The 24,870-nt window shown below is 43.8% G+C and overlaps 1 protein-coding gene across 2 annotated transcripts in view; it reads right to left on the bottom strand.

Moving 5' to 3' along the window:
- Positions 1–24,666, bottom strand: part of trappc8 (trafficking protein particle complex subunit 8) — a 151,809-nt gene extending 127,143 nt beyond the window's left edge. For both annotated transcript variants that reach the window (XM_078541129.1, XM_078541130.1), the window contains exons 1-2: positions 24,342–24,666; positions 17,596–17,790 (exon numbers count right to left, since the gene is read on the bottom strand). In XM_078541129.1, the coding sequence (XP_078397255.1) occupies positions 17,596–17,790; positions 24,342–24,498 (352 nt within the window). In that variant the 5' untranslated portion in view covers positions 24,499–24,666. The remainder of the gene's footprint in view (positions 1–17,595; positions 17,791–24,341) is intronic.
- Positions 24,667–24,870: the final 204 nt, after the last annotated feature.

The raw sequence follows: 24,870 nt of genomic DNA, 5'->3' as shown, positions 1-24,870 counted from the left end.
GCACAGAAAGGTGCCATAGCGAAGGAAGTGGGTCTTAGGGGAACTGAGGAGTGGACTAAGATGTCGCAGATGGAACGGTCCCTTTGGAATGCTGAAAGGGGTGGGCAGGGGGAAATGTGTTTGGTGATGGAATCTCACTGGAGATGGCAGAGGAAGATCTGTTGAATATGGAGGCTAATGGGTTAGAAGGTGAGGACAAGAGGAACACTACCATGATTCTGGGAGAGACACAGGGAGGGGCAAGAACAAAAGTGCAGGGAATGAATCAGACATGGTGGAGGGTACTGTCAAACACGCTGGGTGGGAATCCTCAGCTGAGGAAAAAGGAAGATATATCGGAAATGCTGGTGTGAAGTTTGCATCATCAGAACAGATATGACGAATAAACTGGGAGAATGGAATGGAGTCCTTACAGGAAGTAGGGCGTGAGGAAGTGTAGTTGAAGTAACTGTGGGGGTTCATGGGTTTGTAGTGAACATGAGTAGATGGTCTACATCCAGAAATGGAGATAGAGAAGTCAAGGAAGGGAAGTGTCAGATGGACCAGGTGAAGGTGAGGGAAGGGTGGAAACTGGAAACAAAGTCAATGAAATGTTCTGGTTCAAGGCCAGAGCAGATGGCATCAACAGTCATCAATATACCAGACAGATGAGGAAGGGGGCTCGAGTAGAACTGGAATAATGCATGATCTACATATCCCTCAAAAAGGCAGGCATGACTGGGACCCATGCAAGTACCCTTAGCAGCACCTTTAATTGGGAGGAAGTGAGTGGAGTTGAAGGAGAAGTTGTTCAGAGCAAGTTGAGCCTGGCAGAGGAGGTTGGTGGATGGGGACTGGTTCGGTCTCCATTTGAAGAAGAATCAGAGAGCTTGAAGGCTGTCCTGGTGGGGGATGAAGATAAAGAGGGATTGGACGTCCTTGAATTCCGACACCCTGGTCCATTGCTTATCGAGCCCAACACACCCCCTCTTCCCATGGCACCTTTCCATGCAAATGCAGGAGATTTCAATGCCAACCCTTTTACCTCCTCCCTTCTCACCATCCAGGGTCCCAAATATTCCTTCCAGGGGAGATATCAATTTACTTGTACTTCTTTCAATTTAATATATTGCATTCCCTGTTAACAATGTGGTCTCCTCTACATAGCGTCCCACAGCATGGTCCTGACTGACGATCACTTATTTTAATTCCCTGCCCCACTCCTGCACTGCCCTCTAGATGTTCAGCCTCCTATGCTGCCGCAATGTAGTTCAAAGAAAGCTCAAGGAACAACACCTCATCTTTTGGTTAGGCACTTTACGGCCCACACAACCTTTATTTTTATTCGGTCATGGATGTGGGCATCACCAGCAAGACCAACTGCCCTCGAGGTGATGGTCCTGAGCTAACTTCTTGAACCGCTGCTGTGTTGTAGGTACACCTACAGTGCTGTTCGGAAGGGACTTCCTGTATTTTGACCCAATGATAGTAAAGGAACAGCAATATAGTTCCAAGTCAGGATGGTGAGTGACTTGGAGGGGAACTTGCAGGTGGTGGTGTTCCCATGCATCTTCTGCCCTTGTCCTTCTAGGTAGTAGAGGTCACGGTATGGAAGGTGCTGTCGAGGAGCCTCGGTGAGTGCTACAATGCATCTTGTAAATGGTATACACTGCTGCAACTGTGCGCTGGTGGTAGTGGGAGTGGATGTTCATGGATGGGCTGCCAATCAAGTGGACTGCTTTGTCCTGGATGGTGTCGAACCTCTGGAGTGCTGTCAGAGCAGCACTCATCCAGGCAAGTGTATTCCATCACACTTCTCACTTGTGACTTGTACCTGGACAACAGGAGTTGGGGAGTCAGAGGATGAGTTACTCTCCACAGCAGCCTCAGTCTCTGCCCTGCTCTTGTAGCCACAGTATTTATGACTGTTCCAGTTTAGTTTCTGATCAAAGGTAACCCCCAGGATGTTGATAGCGGAGATAATGCCATTGAACGCAAAAGGGAGATGGTTAGATTCTTGTTGGAGATGGTCATTGCCTGGCACTTGTGTGGCACGAATGTTACTTGCCACTTAACAGCCCAAGCCTGAATGTTGAACATGGACTGCTTCAGTATCTTAGTCACCGCAAACGGTGAACATTCTGCAATCATTCATGAACATCCCCAGTTCTGACCTTGTGACGGAAGGTCGGTCATTTATGAAGCAGCTGATGATGGTTGGGCAGAGGACACTACCCTGGAGGAACTCCTACGTTGATGTCCTGGGGCTGAGATGATTGACCATCAACAACCACATCCAACTTCCTTTGTGCTACAAACAGTGGAGAGTTTTCCCCCCAGATTCCCATTGACTTGAGTTTTGCTAGGGGTCCTTGATGCCACACTCGGTCAAATGCTGCCTTGGTGTCAAGGACTCTCACCTCACGAGTTCAGCTCTTTTGTCCATGTTTGGACCAAGGCTGTAGTGAGGTCAGGAGCTGAATGGCCCTAGCGGAACCCAAACATTGAGAAACAAACCCCTTTTAAAGTAAGCTTCAACTTGCAAGTGCATGCCATCTAGCTCGACCCAGAGCAGAGCTTTAAATGCCACATCCCAATCATCAAGACTACTCGTTTCTTTTTACTTTCTGCTCCACAGTCACCACGCCAACAATGAAACCCGATCACCTCAAAACCCAGTTATTTCCAATCCTTTCAGTGCGGCATCCCATCCTCTTTGTCCAAAACACAGCAATCCGTCCTACACAGCTCCGCCACCATTCCAAACCTCACTGACCTGGGTCGGCTTGTGTTCCACATATTTAATTTTAAACGCTTGCCCTTATCTTCAGCTCCTTCTGCAGCACGACCATACCCTAGCTGCCCTTTGATTCCAGCCTTTTGTGCATTCCCTCCCCTCACTGCAGAATCCTTGGCTGCCTCAGCTCCATTTCCCAAAACTTCTGTCCTGCAATCCAGCATCTCTATCCATGGCTCAGTGCCAATACCCAATCAATTCCTATTTGTGAATGTGGGGGAGAAGGTTAAAATTACAGTTCGGCCAATTAAATGAAAGTAGCTACGTCTTTTTCCACACAAAGGATAGTGGAAATCTGGAACATTTTCTCCCCGAGCACCAAAAAGGCCATGGATACTGCATCGATTGAAAATTTTCATGAAAGAGATGGAAGCAATTTTGTTCCAGAAGGGTATCGAGGGATGTCGGTAAAGACAAGTAAACAGAGTTGAAGTACAGATCAACCATGATCTAATAAAATGGCTGAACAGATTCAAGGGGCTGAATGGCCTACTCCTATCTGCACGGTCTTGGGATTTTTTTTGTTCACAGCACTGTACAAATGCAACTTATTTAAAAATTAATGTTTAGAAATTTTTCCTTTGGCATTCTGTAGTGTGTGGTAATTTCTCTTCCCCTTGTCATTTTCAAAGGGAAGTTACTTCATACAGAGAAGCAATCTTAAGCATAAGATTTTCCTAGCAAGTCCAGCTGCCAAAATCTGATTGAGAGGCTTTGCCTAATGACCAAACACCATTTCTAACTTCAAATCTTCCAACATCTGATACCACTACCTCCCTCATTCCATCACAAGTGATTCTGTCATGTCATATGACATGCTGCACTGACTTGCACAGATGAATACATTGAATCACTGGTCTGCTCTTAGTTGTCGATCTCATGCAGATGACAGGAACACAATAACTGATTTCATGTGCACTAGCCATTTGAAGGCGTGTACATTCTCTTGAAAGGAAAAGAGAACTAGGAAAGCCAATCCCACAATGCTGGTGAGTTTATAAGAATATCTGGATGAAGATCTGGACTAGCTCCCTCACGTTAAAATATCTTAAAACAAGCACAGAATGAGGTTATTTGGCTCATTGTGACTGTGCTGGCTCTTTGAAAATGATCCAGCCAGCCGCACTCCTACTTCCCCACCCCCCATAGCCCTGCAAATTTTCCCTGCAAATACTTATCCAATTCCCTTTTGAAAGTTACTCCCGAATGTGTTTCCACCGACCTTCCAGGCAGTGCATACCAGGCCACAAGTTGCCACATTTAATCATCTCTGCTTCTTTTGCAAATCACCATAAATCAATGTCCTCTGGCTACCAACATTTCTACCGCCAGAAAGAGTTTATTATTTAATCACCCAAAATTGTCAACGACCTTCAAACCTCCTCATTAACTGAAGTCCCACGTCCCTGGTCACTCTGGTAAATCTCCTCTGCACTCTTCCAAGGCCTTGACATCCTTTCTAAAGTGTGCCGGGCTAAACTGAACTCAATACTCTGGCTGAGGCCTAATTACTGTAATACAGTTTTTGCATAACTTGCTTACTTTTATACATTATGCCCCTATTAATAAAACCAAGAATCCTGAAGCCATGGATCCAATATGCTTCAACAGCCTTCTCAACTTGTAGTGCCACCCTCAAGTCTTTGTTCTTGCAACCCCCTTAAAATAGTATTTATTTTATATTGCCTTTCCTCATTCCATTTACCAAGACATTTCACTTGACATTCTCTGCATTAAATATCTGCTGCATGACTGCTCATTTCACCACTCTACACCCTGTTCAAGTCCATTATTAGCCTCCTCGTTACTTACTAGATTTGAGTTGGTCATCTGCTAGCTTTGAAATTTTGCCCCCTACCCAAATCCAGGACATCAATAAATATCAAAAACCGCAATGGTCCTAATACCAACCTTCCTCTCTAGTCTGAAAAACAGTATTCACCACTCTGCTCTGCTTTCTGTCCTTTAGCCAATATTATAATTACACTACCACTGTCCCTTTAACCTTAGCAGGTTTCAATGAAGGAACAGTTTCAATGCACAGGTAGTTTCAGAGATCGTAACAAAATCTTGCACACTGTGGTTATGCAGGACACTGAGACAGCATTACCATCTTGGCTTGAAGTTTGAATATTTTTAAAAATATGTTCTCGAGATGTAGTCAGCACACTCAAGGCTTCATTCATTGCCAATCCATTAATTGACCTGAGGTGGTGGTGGTGGGCCTTCTGCTTGAACTTCTGCAGTCCTTGAGGGAAGGTGCTGGGTCAGGAATTCCATACTACTGGCCCAGTAACAATGGAGTGACAACATAGCCAAGCCAGAATTGCTTGCGTCTCGTGTGCAACAATCTTCCTATGAAATTGCAGCTTCTCATTGCTCAAGGTCACAGGGAAGGGAGGTGCTGTTCTAACATATTGGGAAGTTGCAGCAATACACCCTGTAGATTACACACACCGCAACCACATCACACTCACCTTCTCCGACACGGGCACAATGTCCAGTGGCAGTGGTGCTGATCAAGTGAATTGCTGTGTTCTGGATGTTATGAAGCTTGTAATGTTGTAGATGCATCCAAGAGAATGTGAGATGAATATTGAACCATCCTCCTGACTGGAGTCTCATATGTGATGGGAGGTCAGGAGGTGGGCCATTTGTCATTGGACTGAACCTTCATGCTCCTCTTGTAGCTATGGTGCTTACATGGCTTGTCTGGTTAAGATTTTGGACAATAGCAATCCCCAACCTATGGATGATTCATCCTCAACCTTCCAGATCTCTAACCTCCTCCAGCGTTACAACTCTCGAGATATCGGCGCTCATCTAATTCTAGCCTCTTGGAGCATCTCCAATTTTAACCGCTCTACCTTTGGTGGCTGTTTCTTCAGTTGCCTAGGCCCCTAAGCACAAGTATACGCTCCTGACACCTCGCCTTCCTACTTTAAGGCATTCCTTAAAACCTTCTTTAACCAAGCTTTTGGCTGTATTGCCCTATTATTGCCTTGCAAAGCTGAGTGTCTAATTTTGCTTTATAATTATCGTAGCAAGCATCCTGGGATATTTTATTGCATTACAGGAGTTGTATAAAAGTATAATTGTTATTGTGGTGCTCCACAGGAGCCAATATAGACGTCATTCTTATTTGTTAAATGCATAATTTAAAGGACTTAGAACAATAGAGGATTGATGTCAGAACTTACTCATATCAAACAGGAGTGACAACAAATTCTGACAGAATCATAAAATACTGTAAGGAGCAATATAAGAAGATGTTGTGCTTTGCATATAATAGAAGGAATGGGGAGGGGGGTGGGGGGTGTTGATGATGGCATATTGGTCTTGTCACTGAACTAGTATTCCAAAAACCCAGAATAATGCTCTGGGGACCTGGGTTCGAATCGCACCACGAAGTTCAATAAAAATCTGGAATTAAAAGCCATGAAACCATTACAGATTGTCGGGAAAAAAACCATCTGATTCACTAATATCCTCTAGGGAAGGAAATCTGCCATCCTTACCTGCCCGGGCCTATTTGTGACTCGAGACCCACAGCAATGTGGTTGACCCCTAAATGCCCTCTAAACAAGGACAATTAGCGATGGGCAATAAAAAGTGTAAAATAATAGGGTAGTAATAGTGGGGGATTTCAACTTCCCTAACATTAGTGTGATAGGTTTAGGGGGAGCTGAATTCTTAAAATGCATCCAGGAAAGCATTTTAAGCCAGGATGTAGAAGGCCCTACAAGAGAGGGGGCAGTCCTGGACTTAATTTTAGAAAATGAAGCCAGGTAAGTGGTAGGGGTATCAGCGGGGGAGCATTTTGCAGGTAGTGATCATAACTCCATTATATTCAAGGTTGTTATGGAAAAGGACAAGGATGGGCCAGAAATCAAGGGTTCAAAATTGGGGGAAGGCCGATTTTAATAAGATCAGATATGATTTGGCCAGAGTGGACTGGGAGCAGCAACTTTTAGTTAAATCTGCATCAGAGCAGTGGGACTTATTCAAGAAGGAAATAAGGAGAGTACAGGGCCAACGTATTCCAGTAAAGACAAAGGATGGGACCAACAAATCCAGGGAACCCCTGGATGTCGAGGGATATACAGGATTGGATAAAGAGAAAATGGGCCTAAGGGCCTCTTCTACACTCTGTGATTCTGTGAAAAAGGGAGGCTTATGGCAGATACCAAGGGCTCAAAACAGCGGAAGCCCTAGAGGAGTATAGTGTGTGTTGGGGGGAACTTGAAAAGGAAATTAGGAGAGCATAAATGGAGCATGAAAAAACATTGGCAGGTAAAATAAAGGAAAATCTAAAGTTATTTCACAAGTACATTAAGAGTAAGAGGGTAACTAGGGAAAGAGTAGGGCCCATTAAGGACCATAGTGGTAATTTGTGTGTGGAGCCGGAAGACGTAGGTGAGGTTCTAAATGAATACTTTGTGTCGGTGTTCACAAGTGAGAGGGACAACATGGGTTTGGAAATCAGGCAGAAGGACTGTGATATAATTATAGAAATTAGCACAGAAAGGGAGGAGGTTCTAAGTGGTCTGGCAGGCTTAAGAGTGGATAAATCTCCAGGCCCAGATGAAATGTATCCCAGGCTGTTGAGTGAGGCAAGGAAGGAGATAGCAGGGGCGCTGGTAATAATTTTCAATACCTCTCTGGCCACAGAAGAGGTGCCAGAGGACTGGAGGACAGCCAATGTGGTACCGTTATTCAAGAAGGGATGAAGAGATAAACCAGGGAACCACAGGCCAGTCAGTCTAACCTCCATGGTGGGGAAACTATTGGAAGCAATTCTGAGGGACAGAATTAATCTACACTTGGAGAGGCAGGGATTAATCAAGGACAGTCAGCATGGTTTTGTTAAAGGGAGGCCAAAACCATGCTGACTGTCCTTGATTAATCCCTGCCTCTCCAAGTGTAGATTAATTCTGTCCAATTTGATTAAATTTTTCAAAGAGGTGACCAGGTGTCTGGATGAGGGCAATGCATTTGACGTAGTCTACTTGGATTTCCACAAGGGAGACTGCTAACGAAGGTAAGAGCCCATGGGATCCAAGGCAATTTGGTAAATTGGATCCAGAATTGGCTGAGTGGCAGGAAGCAGAGGGTGATGACCAAGGGGTGTTTTTGTGACTGGATGCCTGTGTCCAGTGGGGTTCCAGAGGGATCGATGTTGGGTCCCTTGTTGTTTGTGGTATATATAAACAAATTAGGCTTGAACGTAGGAGGGTTGATCAGTAAGTTCGCGGATGACACGAAAATTTGTGGGGTGGTAAATAGTGAGGGGGATAGCGTTAGATTACAGGAGGATATAGACAGGCTGGTCAAATGGGCTGATCAGTGGCAAATGGAATTTAATCCAGATAAATGTGAGGTGATGCACTTGGGGAGGACAAACAAGGCACAGGAATACACAATAAATGGTAGGACCCTGGGAAGTACCGAGGATCAGTGGGACCTTGGTGTGCATGTCCACCAGTCTCTTAAGGTAGCGGGATAGGTAGATAAGGTGGTTAAGAGGGCATAAGGGATACTTGCCTTTATTAGCCGAGGCAGGGAGGTTATGCTGAAACTGTATAAAACGCTGGTTAGGCCACAGCTAGAGGATTGTGTGCAGTTCTGGAATCCACATTATAGGAAGGATGTGATTGCACTAGAGAGAGTGCAGAGGCGATTTACCAGGATATTGCCTGGGCTGGAGAGTTTTAGTTATGAGGAGAGATTGGATAGACTGGGGTTATTTTCCCTGGAGCAGAGGAGATTGAGGGGGGACATGATTGAGGTGTATAAAATTATGAGGGGCATAGACAGGGTAGACAGGAAGGGACTTTTCCCCTTGGTAGAGGGATCGATAACCAGGGGGCATAGATTTAAGATAAGGGACAGGAGGTTTGGAAGGGATGTGAGGAAGAATTTTTTCACCCAGAAGGTGGTGGGAATCTGGAACTCACTGCCTGAAAGGGTGGTAGAGGCAGAACTCCTCATAACATTTAAGTAGTATTTGGATGTGCACTTGTGATGCCATGGCATACAAGGCTATGGGGCCTAGTGCTGGAAAGTGGGATTAGAATAGTTAGGCACTTGTTTGACCGGCGCAGACTCGATGGGCCGAAGGGCCTTTTTCTGTGCTGCAGACCTCTACCACGCGATGATTCTAAATGCTGGCCTAGCCAGTGACACCCACATCCCGTGAATGAATAAAATATGAAGCACAAGTGTAGTTACACAGTTCATTAAAAGTGACAGCCCAAATACATATGCCGTCGAAAAGGCAAACGGGAGCCTAAATTCCAGACACGTTCATCAGCAAGAATGATGATGTTGAACTCGCGCAAAGTCTTAAATTAGGCCTCAGCTGGACTACTGTGCACTGTTTTGGGCACCTCACTGGAGGTGTAAATTCATAGTAAGGCTGCTGTTACGATATACATTAGGGATTTTTCCCCTGTGAATAAAGCAGCAAATTTACTCATATAACATCTTGCACAACAACATTAGGATGTCCTAAAATTCTTGACAGCCAATGAAGAATTTCTGAAGTACAGGCACTGCTGCAACGTAGGGAAACTACACAGGCACACAAAATATTGATCCTCTGGTAATTTTTTTAGTAATATTGGTCGAGGGCGGAATGTTGGCCGAGAAACAAACTGAGAAGATTTGAAGATTGCCCTGATAAATGTCTTTAATACTATCAAATGTTAAATAGTTATAATGTTATTCCATCTGGTAGGCGATATGGCCAAGAGGGCATAAATTTAAGTCAACTATCATTTTTTTTTTAAAAATCACAAAAGTAATGAAGGAGAGGTTAGATATAATTCATTTGCACATTTCAGTGGTCAGAATGTCAAGTTCTCTTCCACACTGTCATTGAAGCAAAGTCTATGAATTACTTTAAATGGGAATCTGATAGTGGATTGAAAAAGGAGGAATATTAAAAGAATGGGGAGGAACAAGACTATTAGGTCAAATGCTCGTTCGGTAGTACAGAACTTGAGTATTGCTGAAGCTTTTCGTCTTGCACTCATCAGGACAATAGCGCTTGGAATCAGAAGGATAAGAGGTGAGCTCATTGAAACACAGAAGATTCCGAGGGGGCTTGACAAGGTGGATGCCAGGAGGATAGGGGGTCTCCCTTTTAAGACGGAGCTGAGGAAAATTCTCTCTCAGAGGGTCATTAGGCCATGGAATTCTTTTCCCCAGAGAGGAGTAGAGGTTGGGTCATTGGCAGAGTTAAATAAATTCTGAACCAACAAGGGAGTCAAGGGTTCTGGGCTGTGGACAGGAAAGTGGAGTTGAGACCACAACCAGATCACATCAGATAGCAGAACAGACTCAAATGGGCCATGTGACCTACTCCTAGCTCCTATGTTCCTATCCGCTTTCCACCCTCTCCCAAAGATTTAATGTAACAGTCCGACAGAACACGTTAGGACCCACCCCACTTGTTAAACAACCACATTTTCTAATTCAATTACAGCCAGGAAGGCAAACCAAGGGATTAATTGAGGCAATCTCAGTATTTAGCTAATTAAATTATCACCATAATTAACACGGATGTCAGAAGCAGTGCTCATTGTTGTGCGATACAGAATATAACTTGGACACAAACAAAAAATCAGTCAAGGATATAATGGGCCCTTTCTGGCTAGGTTTCAACAACATGCTACGGCAAAATACAAGTTTCTGCATTTTTATTGGACATCCACACTTGTGAAAAAACACAAAATGTTCATTCTACCCAAAAGCCAAGTGGATACTGGAAATCAGAAATCGGTCATAAAACAGAAAATGCTGGAAGTCAGCAAATCATGTAGCATCTGTGCAGAAAGTTCATGTTTCAAGTTGCTGACCTTTGATCAGAATTGAAAGAAGTTAGAGACTGAACAGGTCTTACACCAGAAATGTTGAAAGAGCACTCAAGGGAGGAGATGGACCATGCGAAGGCAAGCAAGAGGTGAAATCTCTAAAAAAAAAAAATTTCCAGTTCTAATGAAAGGTCACCAACCTAAAACAACAAATGTTTTCCCACAGATGCCCCGTGACCCAAGCGTTTCCAGAACTTTCTGCTTCATGTTCATTATGCTTCCCACTGTTTCCACGGAACAGGAGAGTGCATCTTACCCTGATTTGGATAGCTTCCATTTGTGCATTTACTTGCATTGAAAGATTTGTTATATTTCACTCACAGGATGTGGCTGTGGCTGCTAGGCCCACCCATATGTAACTGAATGTCTTGCTAGAGGTTAAGCATCAACAATTCTGCTGTAGGTCTCGAGCCTCACATCAGCCAGACAGGTTTAAGACCTGCAGATTTCCCTTCCTAAAGTGACGTTAGTGAACCAGATGGAGCTACTGGATTCTCATTAAAAACCTCAAAATCACCATTATTGTTACTTTTTTTTTTAAATTCCATTTTTATTAATTAATTGAATTTAAATTCTACAGCTGTAGCGGTGGGGTCTGCGTTCATGTCTGTAGATCATTCATCCAGGCCCTGGATTACTGGGCCAGTAGCATAGCACAATATCGGCCCATATTTTGTGGCGGCGAAGATGGTGAAGCTGTCAGTGGTCACGGTCATTACTCCACTGAAACTGACGACTACTTTGCGCAGAGTAAGGCGGAGATCAGGAAGTTGCTATCAAGTAATTTTGTGTTTCTCACGCAAGTGCATTAAGTGTCCCTCCCCCATACCACCCAAACCACAATCAATCAGAAGTCTCTTAACCGACGTAGACACCCGCCCTTGTCAGTTAATCTTGCTGTTGAAACCCTTGAAAATGTTACACTTTGCTGAATGAGGTGTAACTGAGTTTTTGAACTGTGGTCTAAGTTCATAATTACTGCTACACACCCTCACTGGATCTTGAAAAGCTAACTTCAAATGTGAAATGTCATGTTTCTCCATTGTGGTAAAAAGTTTTTTTTTTAGCTTAGCTTCTAGCTTAATCCAATTACAATATATTGTGTTACCTGAAATTCTAAATCAAAAGCGAAATAATTCAGTTCTTTTAACTTCCTGGTTTGCTGTCTTTGTGAAAAATTCACCATGATTGGTTTCTTAAACCGTCTTCATTACTGCTGCGCATCCCATGTACCAGATGTAAACTTCTGTCAGGAAAAGGCAGGTCTTTGTGGGGCAGCTTTCTTAGAGGTGAATGGGGGGGGGGGGGGCGCACCATTGCTTCATCACTGACCGCTAAATCCAGGCCGTCAACGAGAAGGCCAGGCTTTTCAGGGAGGCTGAAAACTAACAAGTTATTTCAAGTCAAAACAAGACAATTCAATGGGTTTGTGAAGTAGACTTGCAAATTTTTTTTGATGAAACCTTATTTTTGAGACTGGGAATTCTCAGTTTATTGAGAAACATGTTTGCAAGCAATTTTTTTCCAGAAAGCATTGGGTTATTTTACGCTGGGACCTACTAAAGCCAACATAAAATTGAATGGGAAAAGTAGACACAAGGATTGAGAATAGCAAAGTCGATAAATTTTGTGACAACTATAAGGTTTGTGGACGAGAAATGCAAAATTTTTTATGCATATGCACATATATATTTTAGTTGATCATGAAGGGATCAAGGCCAAACCTAACTTTCACATCTCTACCACTACTAGTCTAAATGTGAACACATGAAGTTTCCTCACTTAAAAGTTTCTGTATTCAGGCCACAAAACCCCACAAAGCTTCAATAAAAATCAAAGCTACCAGGATGAGAAGACCCAGTTCCAAGTTCATCAGCACTATTCTGGATATATGCTGATATTGTCTGTCTATAGGTCAGTCATCATGACAGAATCACAGAGTGTAGAAGGGGCCCTTAGGCCCATCGAGTCTGCACCGACATGTGAGAAACACCTGACCTACCTACCTAACCCCATTTACCAGCACTTGGCTCATAGCCTTGAATGTTATGACGAGCCAAGTGCTCATCCAGGTACTTTTTAAAGGATGCTAGGTAACCCGCCTCCACCACCCTCCCAGGCAGTGCAATCCAGACCGTCACCACCCTCTGGGTAAAAAAGATTTTCCTCACTTCCCCCCCCCCAAACCTCCTGCCCCTCACCTTGAACTTGTGTCCCCTTGTGACTGACCCATCAACTAAGGGAAACAGCTGCTCCCTATCCACCCTGTCCATGCCCCTCATAATCTTGAGCTAGGGAGTGACACGGTATTGGAGGTGTTGGCAGGCTTAAACTTGACCAGATACTATAGAAACTATGCTGAGCAAGACAGTCACCAATAATATAACAGCATGGGAGAAGCATAAGATTTTGAAAGAGGGATGTGACATTATTCAGTAAAAAAATTACAATAATGCTCCTACCCAGCAATATGACCAAAGAACAGAATTATGTAATTAGGCAAGTAACGCATTTGCCTTTTCTTGCAACCTACTACTGCTCAATTAATTAAAAATAGGCGTTGATCTCTATGCCAACACTGAAGGGGTCACCACAGATATTTCCTCTGTAGAAGCCAGGCTCTTTGTTCCTTTCCAGATTCTCTCCCCAGCTCTTCAGGTCTTAGATAAAAATAAATTTGGCTAACTTCAGGGTCACTTCAGACTGAAGGAGTTTCAGAAGCATAGATCTTAGGTTGGAGGATGCAAAACGAAGCTGTTGATCCCCTAAAATAGAATGCCATTCCTACTGATGGCTATGTGCTGCAGTGAATTTTTTTTGCGTAGGCTAGTCCAGCCCAAGGGATGCCTGCTAATTTCTGAAGCCCATGCCAGGGCTGATGTCTATTGACTGATCTATATTACAGCATATATCATGCTCTCAAACACACTAGCAAAAGTAAAATCACATCCAGTACAAGAATCCGGTTATCAATCACGGGGCAGACAGTGGCATCGTGCTTACGTCACTGGACTAGTAATCCAGGTGCCCAAACTAATCCCCAGGGGTCATGGGTTCAAATCCGATAAGACATAGGAGCAGAAATTAGGCCATTCAGCCCATCGAGTCTGCTCCGCCATTCAATCATGGCTGATAAGTTTCTCAACACCATTCTCCCGCCTTCTCCCTGTAACCTTTGATCCCCTTACCAATCAAGAACCTATCTATCTCCGTCTTAAATACACTCAATGACCTAGCCTCCACAGCCTTCTGTGGCAATGAATTCCATAGATTCACCACTCTCTGGCTAAAGAAGTTTCTCCTCAACTCTGTTGTAAAAGGTCTTCCCTTTACTCTGAGGCTGTGCCTTGGGGTCCTAGTCTCTCCTCCAAATGGAAATATCTTCTCCACGTCCACTCTATCCAGGCCTTTCAGTATTCTGTAAGTTTCAATCAGATCTCCCCTCATCCTTCTAAACTCCATCGAGTATAGACCCAGAGTCCTCAAACGTTCCTCATACGTTAAGCCTTTCATTCCTGGGATCATTCTCGTGAACTTCCTCAGGACCCTCTCCAGGGCCAGAACATCCTTCCTGAGATACGGGGCCCAAAATTGCTCACAATATTCTAAATGTGATCTGACCAGGGCCTTATAAAGCCTCAGCAGCACATCCCTGCTTTTATATTCTAGTCCTCTCGAAATAAATGCCAACATTGCATTTGCCTTCCTAACTACCGACTCAACCTGCAAGTTAATCTGAAGAGAATCCTGGACTAGGACTCCCAAGTCCCTTTGCACCCATGATTTCTGAATTCTCTTCCCATTTAGAAAATAGTCTATGCCTCTATTCTTCCTACCAAAGTGCATGACCTCACACTTGCCCACGTTGTATTCCACCTGCCACTTCTTTGCCCATTCTCCTAACCTGTCCAAATCCTTCTGCAGCCTCCCCGCCTCAATACTACCTGTCCATCCACCTATCGTCGTATCAGCTGCAAACTTAGCCAGGATGCCCTCAGTTCCTTCATCTAGATCATTAATGTATAAAGTGAAAAGTTGTGGTCCCAACACTGACCCCTGTGGAACTCCACTAGTCACCGGCCGCCATCCTGAGAAGGACTCCCTTATCCTCACTCTCTGCCTCCTGCCAAACAGCCAATCTTCTATCCATGTTAGTACCTTTCCTCTAACACCATGGGCTCTTAACTTACTGAGCAGCCTCCTCTGCGGCACCTTGTCAAAGGCCTTCTGGAAGTCCAAGTAGATAACATCCATTGGCTCTCCTTTGTCTAACCTACTCGTTACCTCCTCAAAGAATTCTAACAGATTTGTCAGGCATGACCTCCCCTTGATGAAATCATGCTGACTTTGCCCGATTTTACCATGCACTTCCAAGTATTCTGAAATCTCATCCTTAATAATGGACTCTAAAATCTTACCAACGACCGAGGTCAGGCTAATCGGCCTGTAATTTCCCGTCTTTTGCCTCACTCCCTTCTTAAACAGGAGGGTTACATTAGCGATTTTCCAGTCCTCTGGGACCCTCCCTGCCTCCAGTGATTCCTGAAAGATCACCACTAACGCCTCCACTATCTCTTCAGCTATCTCCTTCAGAACTCTGGGGTGTAATCCATCTGGTCCAGGTGATTTATCCACCTTCAGACCTCACAGCAGCTGGTGGAATTACTGAAAGCTAGTCTCAGCAATAGTGCGCATGAAATTATCATTGATTGTCATAAAAACCCATCTGGTTCACTGATGTTCTTTAGGGAAGGAAATCTGCCATCCTTACCTGACCTACAGCAATGGATCTGGCTCTTAAATGTCCTCTGAAATGGCTGAGCAAGTCACTTAATTCAAGGGACATTAAGGATGGCCAACAAATGTTGGCCTCACCAGTGATGCCCACATCCCAAGATGTACTAAGTTTTTTTTTTAAAAAGTATATCTTCCCAATCACTACGTATCACACAGACATTTTATGTCACCCTCAAATCTTTCAGCAGCTTTAAATTACTAAACCATATTAGCTCACGTTGATCGGCTTGTAAGATTTTCTACACAGCATTTCAAAAAGACAATGGTAAAAACTGCTTTGCATTTCAATATTTCCTAGAGAGGCTGCATTCCAAAAACAGAGTAACTCCACCAAAGTGTAAACTTTGAACACAATGTTCTGAATCAAAATAGAATATAAAGCTTCCTAACTTGCACTAGAAAGTGAACTTCTACTACAAACTTTGCACTGCTCATTTAATTTAGCTCAAAGAGTGTGGACTCAGCTCAGAACCATCAGCACTGCAGAAATGCATGAACGACATACATGCTACCGAATCAGCAAACCCCTAACAGGTACAAAAATTCAAATACAAACTCACCTGAGATGCACTCATGTTAACATTTAAATTGCAAAGGTTTGAGGCATCATTCTCCAGATCACCCCATTGGATTTCTCAATTAGCCTGGACAAGCACATTGCAACCAGCAAGAAAATAAGTCACCTATTGATGCAACTTAGTTGGTAAGAGAAAAAAAATGCACTAACATTTTAAAGAGAGATATTTCTGCCTTGAAGTGTAAAGTCACAATAAGTTATTACTTCATACAAGACCACAAAATTTCACAACTTAAAGGAAGTACAGAGGTTGACAACTGAGAATTACCTTGCAGCCTGTGAATTGTCTCAAAAGTTAACAAGTGATGTACGATGAATTTACAAATGAAGAATCTGTGATCCAGGCAATCTTTATGCATTGCAGTGAAAAATTTGCTTCAAATTGGATATTAATGGGTTAATTTTGCAGCTACTAGTATGATTTTACTCAGTACATATTGCATGAAGCTCCTGTCATATTGTGTTAAATCCCATACAAGTTCTCCTGTGTCATGGTTCTTGGGTGAATAAAACTCTTCCCTCAAATGAGCCTTGTTCTTTCCTAACTCTTCCTGTATGGAAATTGGTTTAAGGCCCTTTTTTCCAATTCCCTCTTCATGCCTTTTATGGTATCACCAGTAAAGATGCACTGGTGATATCAACTAATAACCAAAAAGTGTCAGGGCAACTAATAACAGAACTTAAGCTTAAGAAAAAAGGAAACTGAGAAAGAATTAATGCTGTCCTCAGCATCCAAACACACCAGTCTGGCAATGTCTAAACAATCAGGGATAGCCTCAAGCATACAAAATGCTCCTTCTCTAATGGCTGCCTGCCACCCCAGCGTGACCAAGACCACAGGGGAGAGGCAGGCAGCCATTGTGACCACCCCTTCACAGCCGCTTCCAACCTGGATCTGCGGATAGCCACCTTGGCTGGGCCTGGAAGGAGGCATACGAGAAGGTCCTCTGACGCCTTGCCACCTTCCTCACCAGGCAGCCAAAGATCCCGAGCTCCTTAAGGAGCGAGAATGCCAAAGGGATAGTTGAAGAGGTCTTTGAACCTGCTCCAAACCATCACCAGGAGTTACACCTACCCGAATCCCCCCTCTCATGCAGGTTTCCTCCTCCACTATTTACCTGAAGCAAAACACCAAAATTATCTTATGGCTACTTCAAATCAACCACAAACAGGATGTATTGGGCAAGTTTCAATGAATTATCCACTTTGCGCCAAACATTTCAAAACAACCTTGTCAAAGAGGAAACATTGGTAACTTAAAAACTGTTTAGCCAGAAGTAATTATACAATATGCATTTATGTGAAGTTACTGCTAAGCACTGCACATCGATAGGATACAGAGAACCCCAAATTTTCTTGATCTAGAGACTGCAAAATTATGCTATAATTGTAATTAAAGCACGTGAATGCATATGCTGGGAGATAAAACTTTCAGGAAGTGTTGGCTAAACAAGCTTTTTGTTTAAATTTCCAACTCTTAGAACCAAGTATAAACTTCAAACAGCTTTCACATGTTGAGGTACCTTTCATAGCAAACGTAATTAATAAACATGAAACTGAAAGCTTACCACTGATATTAAGATCATAATCTCCTGCTGTAATCACATTAGCAACCAATCCTTCGGCAGGCTGACTGGCAGAAACCACCTCACTTAACAGCTTTCGAATGGCAGTCTGTTGTGGTGGCTGGGTAACAATTCCAGTAACATTGATCCTCAGGTTTTTAATAACATGGCTCTGGTTGTTAGGATCTCGCATATGAACTAGACAAAAAAAAAAGTAGCAAAAATTCACTCAGATTAAACAAATGTTATGACTCATTGTAGTAGCCTGACATTGCATGCTCCAATTCCATACTGATTAAAAAGCTACCTGGAGTGCATGAGAATGCACAGTAATACACTGAGTAGGTGGCCACAAGAGACCTCCCCCACCAGCTCCCTGGAGGCCATTCAGTCCATCATGCCTGTGAGTTCTTTGAATGAGCTATGCCTTAAGTCCCACTCCCCTGTTTTCTCCCATAATCATGGCCATCACCACCCTTCCAAGCAGCGCATTCCAGGTAAAAACTTGTTGCATCAAATATGATCTCCCACGCTTCTTTTGCCAATTATCTTAAATGTGTCCTCTGGTTACCTTCCCGCCAGCAGAAAGTTTCCCCTTACTTGCTCAAACAAAATGCTTCATAATTTTGAATATTTATTAAATCTTGCCACTATATTCCCTACTCATTTTGGTAAGAAGAATATGGAGAGACGATAGATAATAAGGGGTACAACTCTAAAGGGTGTGCATGATCAGAGGGACCTGGATGCATATAAGTCATTGAAGGTGGCAGGACAGATGGAGAGAGCAGTTAATAAAGCAGACAATATCCTAGGCTTTACTAATAGGGGCAGAGAGTACAAGAGCAAGGTTATGTTGAACTTGTACAGGACACTAGTTAGACCTCAGCTGGAGTATTGCGTACAGTTCTGGGTGCCACACTTTAGGAATGATGAGAACTCATTGTAGAGAATGCAGAAGAGGTTCCCAAAAATAGTTCCAGGGATGAGAAACTTCAGTTGAAGACAGATTGGAGATTGGAGAAGCTGGGACTGTTCTCCTTGGAGAGGAGAAGGCTAAGAGGAGATTTGATAGAGGTGTTCAAAATCATGAGGGGGCTGGACAGAGTAGATAGGGAGGAACTGTTCCTGCTCATAAAAAAGATCGAAAACGAGGGGGCACAGATTGAACATAATTTGCAAAAGAAGAAAATGTGAGGTGAGAAAAAAAACTTTTTCACACAGCAAGTGGTTCGAACCTGGAATGCACTGCCTGGAAGTGTGGTGGAGGCAGGCTCAATCGAGGCATTCAAGAGGGCAGTAGATGATTATTCAAACAGAAACAATGTGCAGGGTTACAGGAAAAAGACAGAAGAATGGCACTGAGTCAATGCTCATTTGGAGAGCTGGTGCAAACACGATGGGCTGAATGGCCTCTTTCTGTACTATAACAATTCTGTGATACTTTAAGGAGACCAATCCTCGTTTCTCTAGCCTTTACACTTGATGCTCCTCATTTCTGGTATTACTCAAGGCTTTTACATTCTTCTTAAAGTATGATGCCCAGAACTAGACAATATTCCAGCTGAGGTCTAAGGGTTTATAACAAACTAGCATGGCTTCCTGGCTTTTGACTTCCATACCTCTACTTATGAACAGACAAACATATGAACAAGGAGGAGTAGGCCATTCAGCCCTCCTAGCCTGTTTCGCAATTTAACAAGATCATGGCTAATCTGATAGTAACCTGAAATGTGCATCATACCCACCCCCCATAACCTATCACTCACCCTCCCCACCCTTGCTTACCAAGAATCTATCCCCTGCTCTTTGGGTCCGGGATTGACAGCGGAAGCCGGCCTGGTCTGCCCCTCATCCCGTCCTTTCCCAGCCCAGTGATGAAATCAGCCCAGTTTTAAGTTATCCTATTACCCCATCCCCGGGCCCAAAAGTACAAAAAATCCCCATGTCCGGTACACGTCCGATCCCGAGCTTCCCGGATACAGGGTCTGGCACCTTCATGACATCAGGATGGCCTAAAGCAATTTACAGCTGACCAAGCGATTTTAAAAGGCACTGTTGTAATGCAGGACACACGGTGATCAATTCGCACACAGCAAACTCCTACAAAAAAACAATGTTATAATGACAAGATAATCTCTTTTACAATGTTGGTTGAAGGTTAAATATCTGCCAGGACACCAGGGAGAACTCCCCTTCTTCAAAATAGGGCCATAAGATCTTCTGCATTCACCTGAGGGGGCAGAGATGGCATTGGGTTTAATGTCTCAACCGAAAGGCACAAAGCAAATAGCTAGAAAAAAATCATTGCAATATATAAATGGTGGCATTTTATACTAATGCTTTTTAGTGTGTAGGAAATCTGCTGTATAAATTAAACCCAGCAACCTCTACTAAGTGCAAGTGGAAATAAATTCCAACCATTAAGGCAGATAGGAAGGAACTGGAAAACAGCAGTCAGTGTGAGAAAATTGATTAAAAAAACAAAACATTTGAATGAATCATTTTATGGAGGAAAATTAAGTGCCACTAAGAAAACACAGCATGGAATGTAACTGTCACAACAGATACTTGTAAAATTTGAGCAGAAATTATCTAAATGCAAAAAGAAAAAGAATTTTCACAGCCTAACAGATTGCCAATTTATCTTTAAGAGATGGAATGGGTGACCATACATTCAAAATTGAAAGTTTAGTGTTTTAAAAAACATGTAATTATGTGAAGGATAGTCAACACATTGCGGGAAATATTTGGACTGTGCCAAATTAAAATGTACACCTACAGTCATAGATCACCCATTTCGCTTTCCACATTTTGTACACAGTTGCTACATTTTGGGAGGAAGAATGAAGAGAGGAAATACAATTTTAGAGGGGGTGCAAAAACAGAAACCTGGGAGCGATTGTGCACAAATCTTCAATGGATGGACTGGCTAACAAGAGAGCAGTTGGGATCCCGTGTTTTATAAATAGAGGCATAGAGTACAGCCAGGAAGCAATGCTAAACCTATGTTAAAAAACTAGCATAGTCCCAGATGGATATTCTGGCCACCACACTTCAGGAAGGGCCTGAGGCTTTGGATAGGGTACAAAAGAGATTTACTACAATGGTTCCATGGATGATACTGTAAAGTATGTAGATAGACTAGAGAAGCTGGGTTTGCTATCCTTTTGAGCAGAGGAGGAGAAGAGATTTCATAGGAGTATAAAATCATAATGGGTTAAAATGGAGTAAAGAAAAATCTATTTCCAACAGCAAAGGATTGATGACAAGAGGGCACAGGCTTAAGGTGACTGGGAAAATACCAGAGGCAACTTGAGAATTTTTTTTTTTAAAAACAGCAAAAAGTGGTTAGGACTTGGAATGCAGGGTGGAAACAAGTTCAACCTTCAGGGCTGACACTTCAATGCACTGAGGGAGTGCAGCACTGTCCGAGGTGCCGTCTTTTGAATAAGGTGTTAAATTGAAGCTCCATCTGCCCTCACAGGTTGACGTGAAAGATCCCACGGCACTATTTCAAATAATAGCAGTGGAGTTATCTCCAGTGCCCTGATCAAAATTTACCTCACAATCAACATCACTAAAACACTGTTATTATCACATTGTTGTTTGTGGGTGCTTGCTGTGTACAAAACGGCTCCCACGTTTCCTACGTTACAACAGTGACTACACTTCAAAAGTACTTTACTGGCTGGAAAGCTGTTTGAGACATCCCGTGGTCATGGAAAGCATGATACAAATGGAAGTCTTTCTTTCTTCAAAAGGGAATTAGATAAACATTTGAAGGAGAAAAAAAATAGCAGAGATATGAGAGAGCAGGGTTATGGGACTAACTGAGCTGCTCTTCGAAAGAGTCCGTGCAAACTCAAAAGGCTGAACGGCATCCCTCTGTGCGGTACTATGTTAAACATTTTATTGCTTCCTTGTTTAAAAATTCAAATTTGGTGCTTAGGGAGTGGTAAAACCTCAGACTTAATCCTGGAGGGCACTGAAACTAGAATGCACATCACAGAAATGGGTGCCTACCATATAATGCAGAGCACACAGATTCACCAGGTTATCTATTGCCTTAAATATCTAAGGACAAACAATGGCACAAACCACCGCGGCTTATATTGAATGATTCTGTTCTTGCAATGCAGGTGAAGACTAAGCAAATTCAGTGACAATTCAATTGGAAGATATCAGGTGTTCCTCGAGCTCTAAATTGCATCCTGGTTTTGAAAATGCACTACAATTGCGCATTAGACCATTGGAATGCTGAAAGGGAACAAATACAAGAGCAAAGTAATAAAAGTAGGAAATTATTATGCGAGGTTTATGCATTGATTCACTAAATCTGTTCATAATTTATAAGATTGAGCACTGTCCGCAATTTTTATTCATTCACAGGATGCCGCTGGCTCGGCCAGCATCCTCCTAACTGTCCTCGAGGAGGTGGTGGTGAGTTACCCACTGCAGTCCAACTGGTGTAGGATCACCCACCATGGCGTTAGTGAGGGAATTCCAGGATTGCGACCCAGCAATGATGAAAGCACGGCAATAGGGAACAGTAACATTGTACTCATAGTCCGGAGACCAGGACGAATGTTCTAGGGACACAAGTTCAAATCCCACTAGGGTAGATGATGGAATTTAAATTCAATTAATTAATAAATCTGGAATAAAAAGGCAGGTTCAATAATGGTGAACATGAAACTACTGGATTGTCATAAAAAAATGCATCTGGTTTGCTGCTGTGTGTGCCCATTCTAGCCTACTGGTGTTTCCAGGCCCACAGCAATGTGACTGATCCTTAACTGACCTGTCAAAAGCCCCAGCAAGGCACTCAATTAGAAGGCACCTCACTACCCATCTTCTCAAGGGCAATTAGGGGCAAACAATAAATACTAGCCTTGCAGCAACAATCCCATGAACAAACTGAAAAAAACATCTTCAAGTCAGGATACTTGGGAGAGTTGGAGGGGGAAATTGGAGGTGGTGGTGCAGCCCACGCTTGCAAATACCAGTATACCACAGCTGATACATATTCCTAGTGATGCCATGTCCTACTGGATGCATTAACACAAATTTCAATGTCACCACACATTTAACTGCTCTATGCTACACTTGGACATCAAGGTAAACACCAATTCAAAGTTGTAGCATGAAACTCAAAATACCAGCAAGGATAATTTCATAATTGAACAGATCACTGGTTGACTGGTAAATCTGAACTCAACATAACAGACCAGTCTTACTTAAAACAAAATTAAAAATAATAGATTCCATCCTTGTCTCAGCTTTCAGTTGTCAGCTCAATTGAGTTATTTTTGCAGAAATTAAAATTCTGCACGGTGCTACATTCCTATTAACAAAAGCAAACATAAAATCTCTCCTGAGCTCCCACCTATCCCTGACCTCCAATTTTGCTCCACTTCTTCCACAGTATAAAATCCATCACACCTCTCTTCAGCTCTGAAGAAGTGTCATACATACTTGAGATGTCAACTGTTTCGCCCTCCAAGGATGCAGCCAGGCCCACTGAGCCTTTCCAGCATTTTCTGTTTTTATTTCCGATTTCCAGCATCCACAGTAGTTTTTTTATAAACATGAAATGTATTATTTATGCACAGAACTGCTACTTCCTTGAGAGATGTTTAAATTTTGCATGATTTTTTACATAAGTGCCAATGTACTGCTACATTAAAAAAAATCCTTCCATGGTTTGCTTCTCTTAAATCATCAGCAATGACACACCTGTAAACACCAATAACTCTCTCTTAGTTATACAATTCCAAATGCTCTGCACTCTCTTGGGATATATTCAGTTGAACATTAGATGAAAGTGTACACCCTCATTTCATGTTACAGGCAACAAGCGGACCTGGGCAACTACAGGGCGCTGCTGTTTGTTGATCAGGAGATTACATTTCAAGGAGAACAAATGAGCCTCACTGGACCTCTGGTCTGGAACAAAACTTATTCGAGTTACCTAAAAAGCCAACAGGTTGAGTTTATTCAGCAGGGCTTCGATACTTTGTCACTAATATAACAAAATAGTGCAAATACTGGAAATCCCGTATTCCCTGCTTAAAACATGACATCTCTTAACTTTTTCCCGCTTTGACAACATGGAGTTGACCTGAAATGTTAACTCTATTTCTCTCTCCACAGATGCTTCCAGACCTGTTGAGTATCTCCAGCATTTTCTGGTGACATTTCAAGATTTTGCGGGCTTTCCCCCCCCCCCCACCCCACACCCCCACAAACCGTGGGCGCCTCAATGTAAACTAACAGCACATTTCAAGCCGCATCTTGATGTCAGGGTTCAGATGTGGCTCAGTTCACAGCACCCTCGCCTTTGAATCAGAGGGTTGTGGGTTCATGTCCCACTCCCGGAAACCAAGAACTGTGATTGTACTCGAAAGAGTTGCAATCTGTGACTGTTGATAACTCGAAAGAGTTTCAGATGTGGCTGGGGAACGCAGACAGCAACAGGAACTGGCCATTCGGTCCAAACAGTCTATGAAATCCACGTTAGTCACTGGAAGATAACTAAACCCAAGCTCTGCCACTTGGCTGCTGTTGTGCCCATTAAAGCCGGGAGCTCAGGGCCAGCTGACAGGCCAGTGAGGGGAGAGGGGAGCTGAGCACCCACCGAGCCCGGGCTGCAGTGACAAGGGAGGAGGGAATATGCGGGCACCCACTGGGCCCGGGGACCAGGCCCCAGCGGCTTCTCCCTCCACCACCTCCCGCCCGGTACCAACCTTCGGAGGTGAGGCGGCAGAAAGGCCGGACCAGCTCGGCGAAGCTCAGGTTGTTTTTCCGCGTCGAGCTCTCGGCGGCCTCGCTGCACAGCACGGCCACCATGGGCACGAAGGTGTCCTGGATGAACTCCTGGACGCTCTGCACGCACTGAGCCATCCCCGGGGCCTGGACGCGCACACACACACACGCAAACGCTCGCCGGGGACGGGTCTCCTTCTTTATTGACGAGACAACAAGCGGCTTCCTTCAAGAGGAGGAGAGGCCGAGCGCCGCCATGTTGGTCACAATCTTCCAGCCGCCCCGGTCCCGCATCAGGTGACGGCCCGGCTGACGCAGCGCGTCGTGTCACGTCACGTCACGTCAGGCGACCGCGATTTAGCCCCGCCCCTCGCTCTCCCCGCGCCCGGCCGACCCGCCCCGCCCGCCGGCCGCTCACTGCGCACCGTGGACGCGGTGACGTCACGGAGCGTCGCACCCGCCCCACCTTGCGCGGCGTCCCCTAGCCCCGCCTCCAGACGGCGCGCCTGC

Source organism: Cetorhinus maximus, chromosome 4 (assembly GCF_964194155.1).
Source record: "Cetorhinus maximus chromosome 4, sCetMax3.hap1.1, whole genome shotgun sequence".
NCBI classification, from domain to species: domain Eukaryota; kingdom Metazoa; phylum Chordata; class Chondrichthyes; order Lamniformes; family Cetorhinidae; genus Cetorhinus; species Cetorhinus maximus.
The sequence above is the reverse complement of the archived record's forward strand: the minus strand, read 5'-3'. Positions and strand labels throughout refer to the sequence as shown.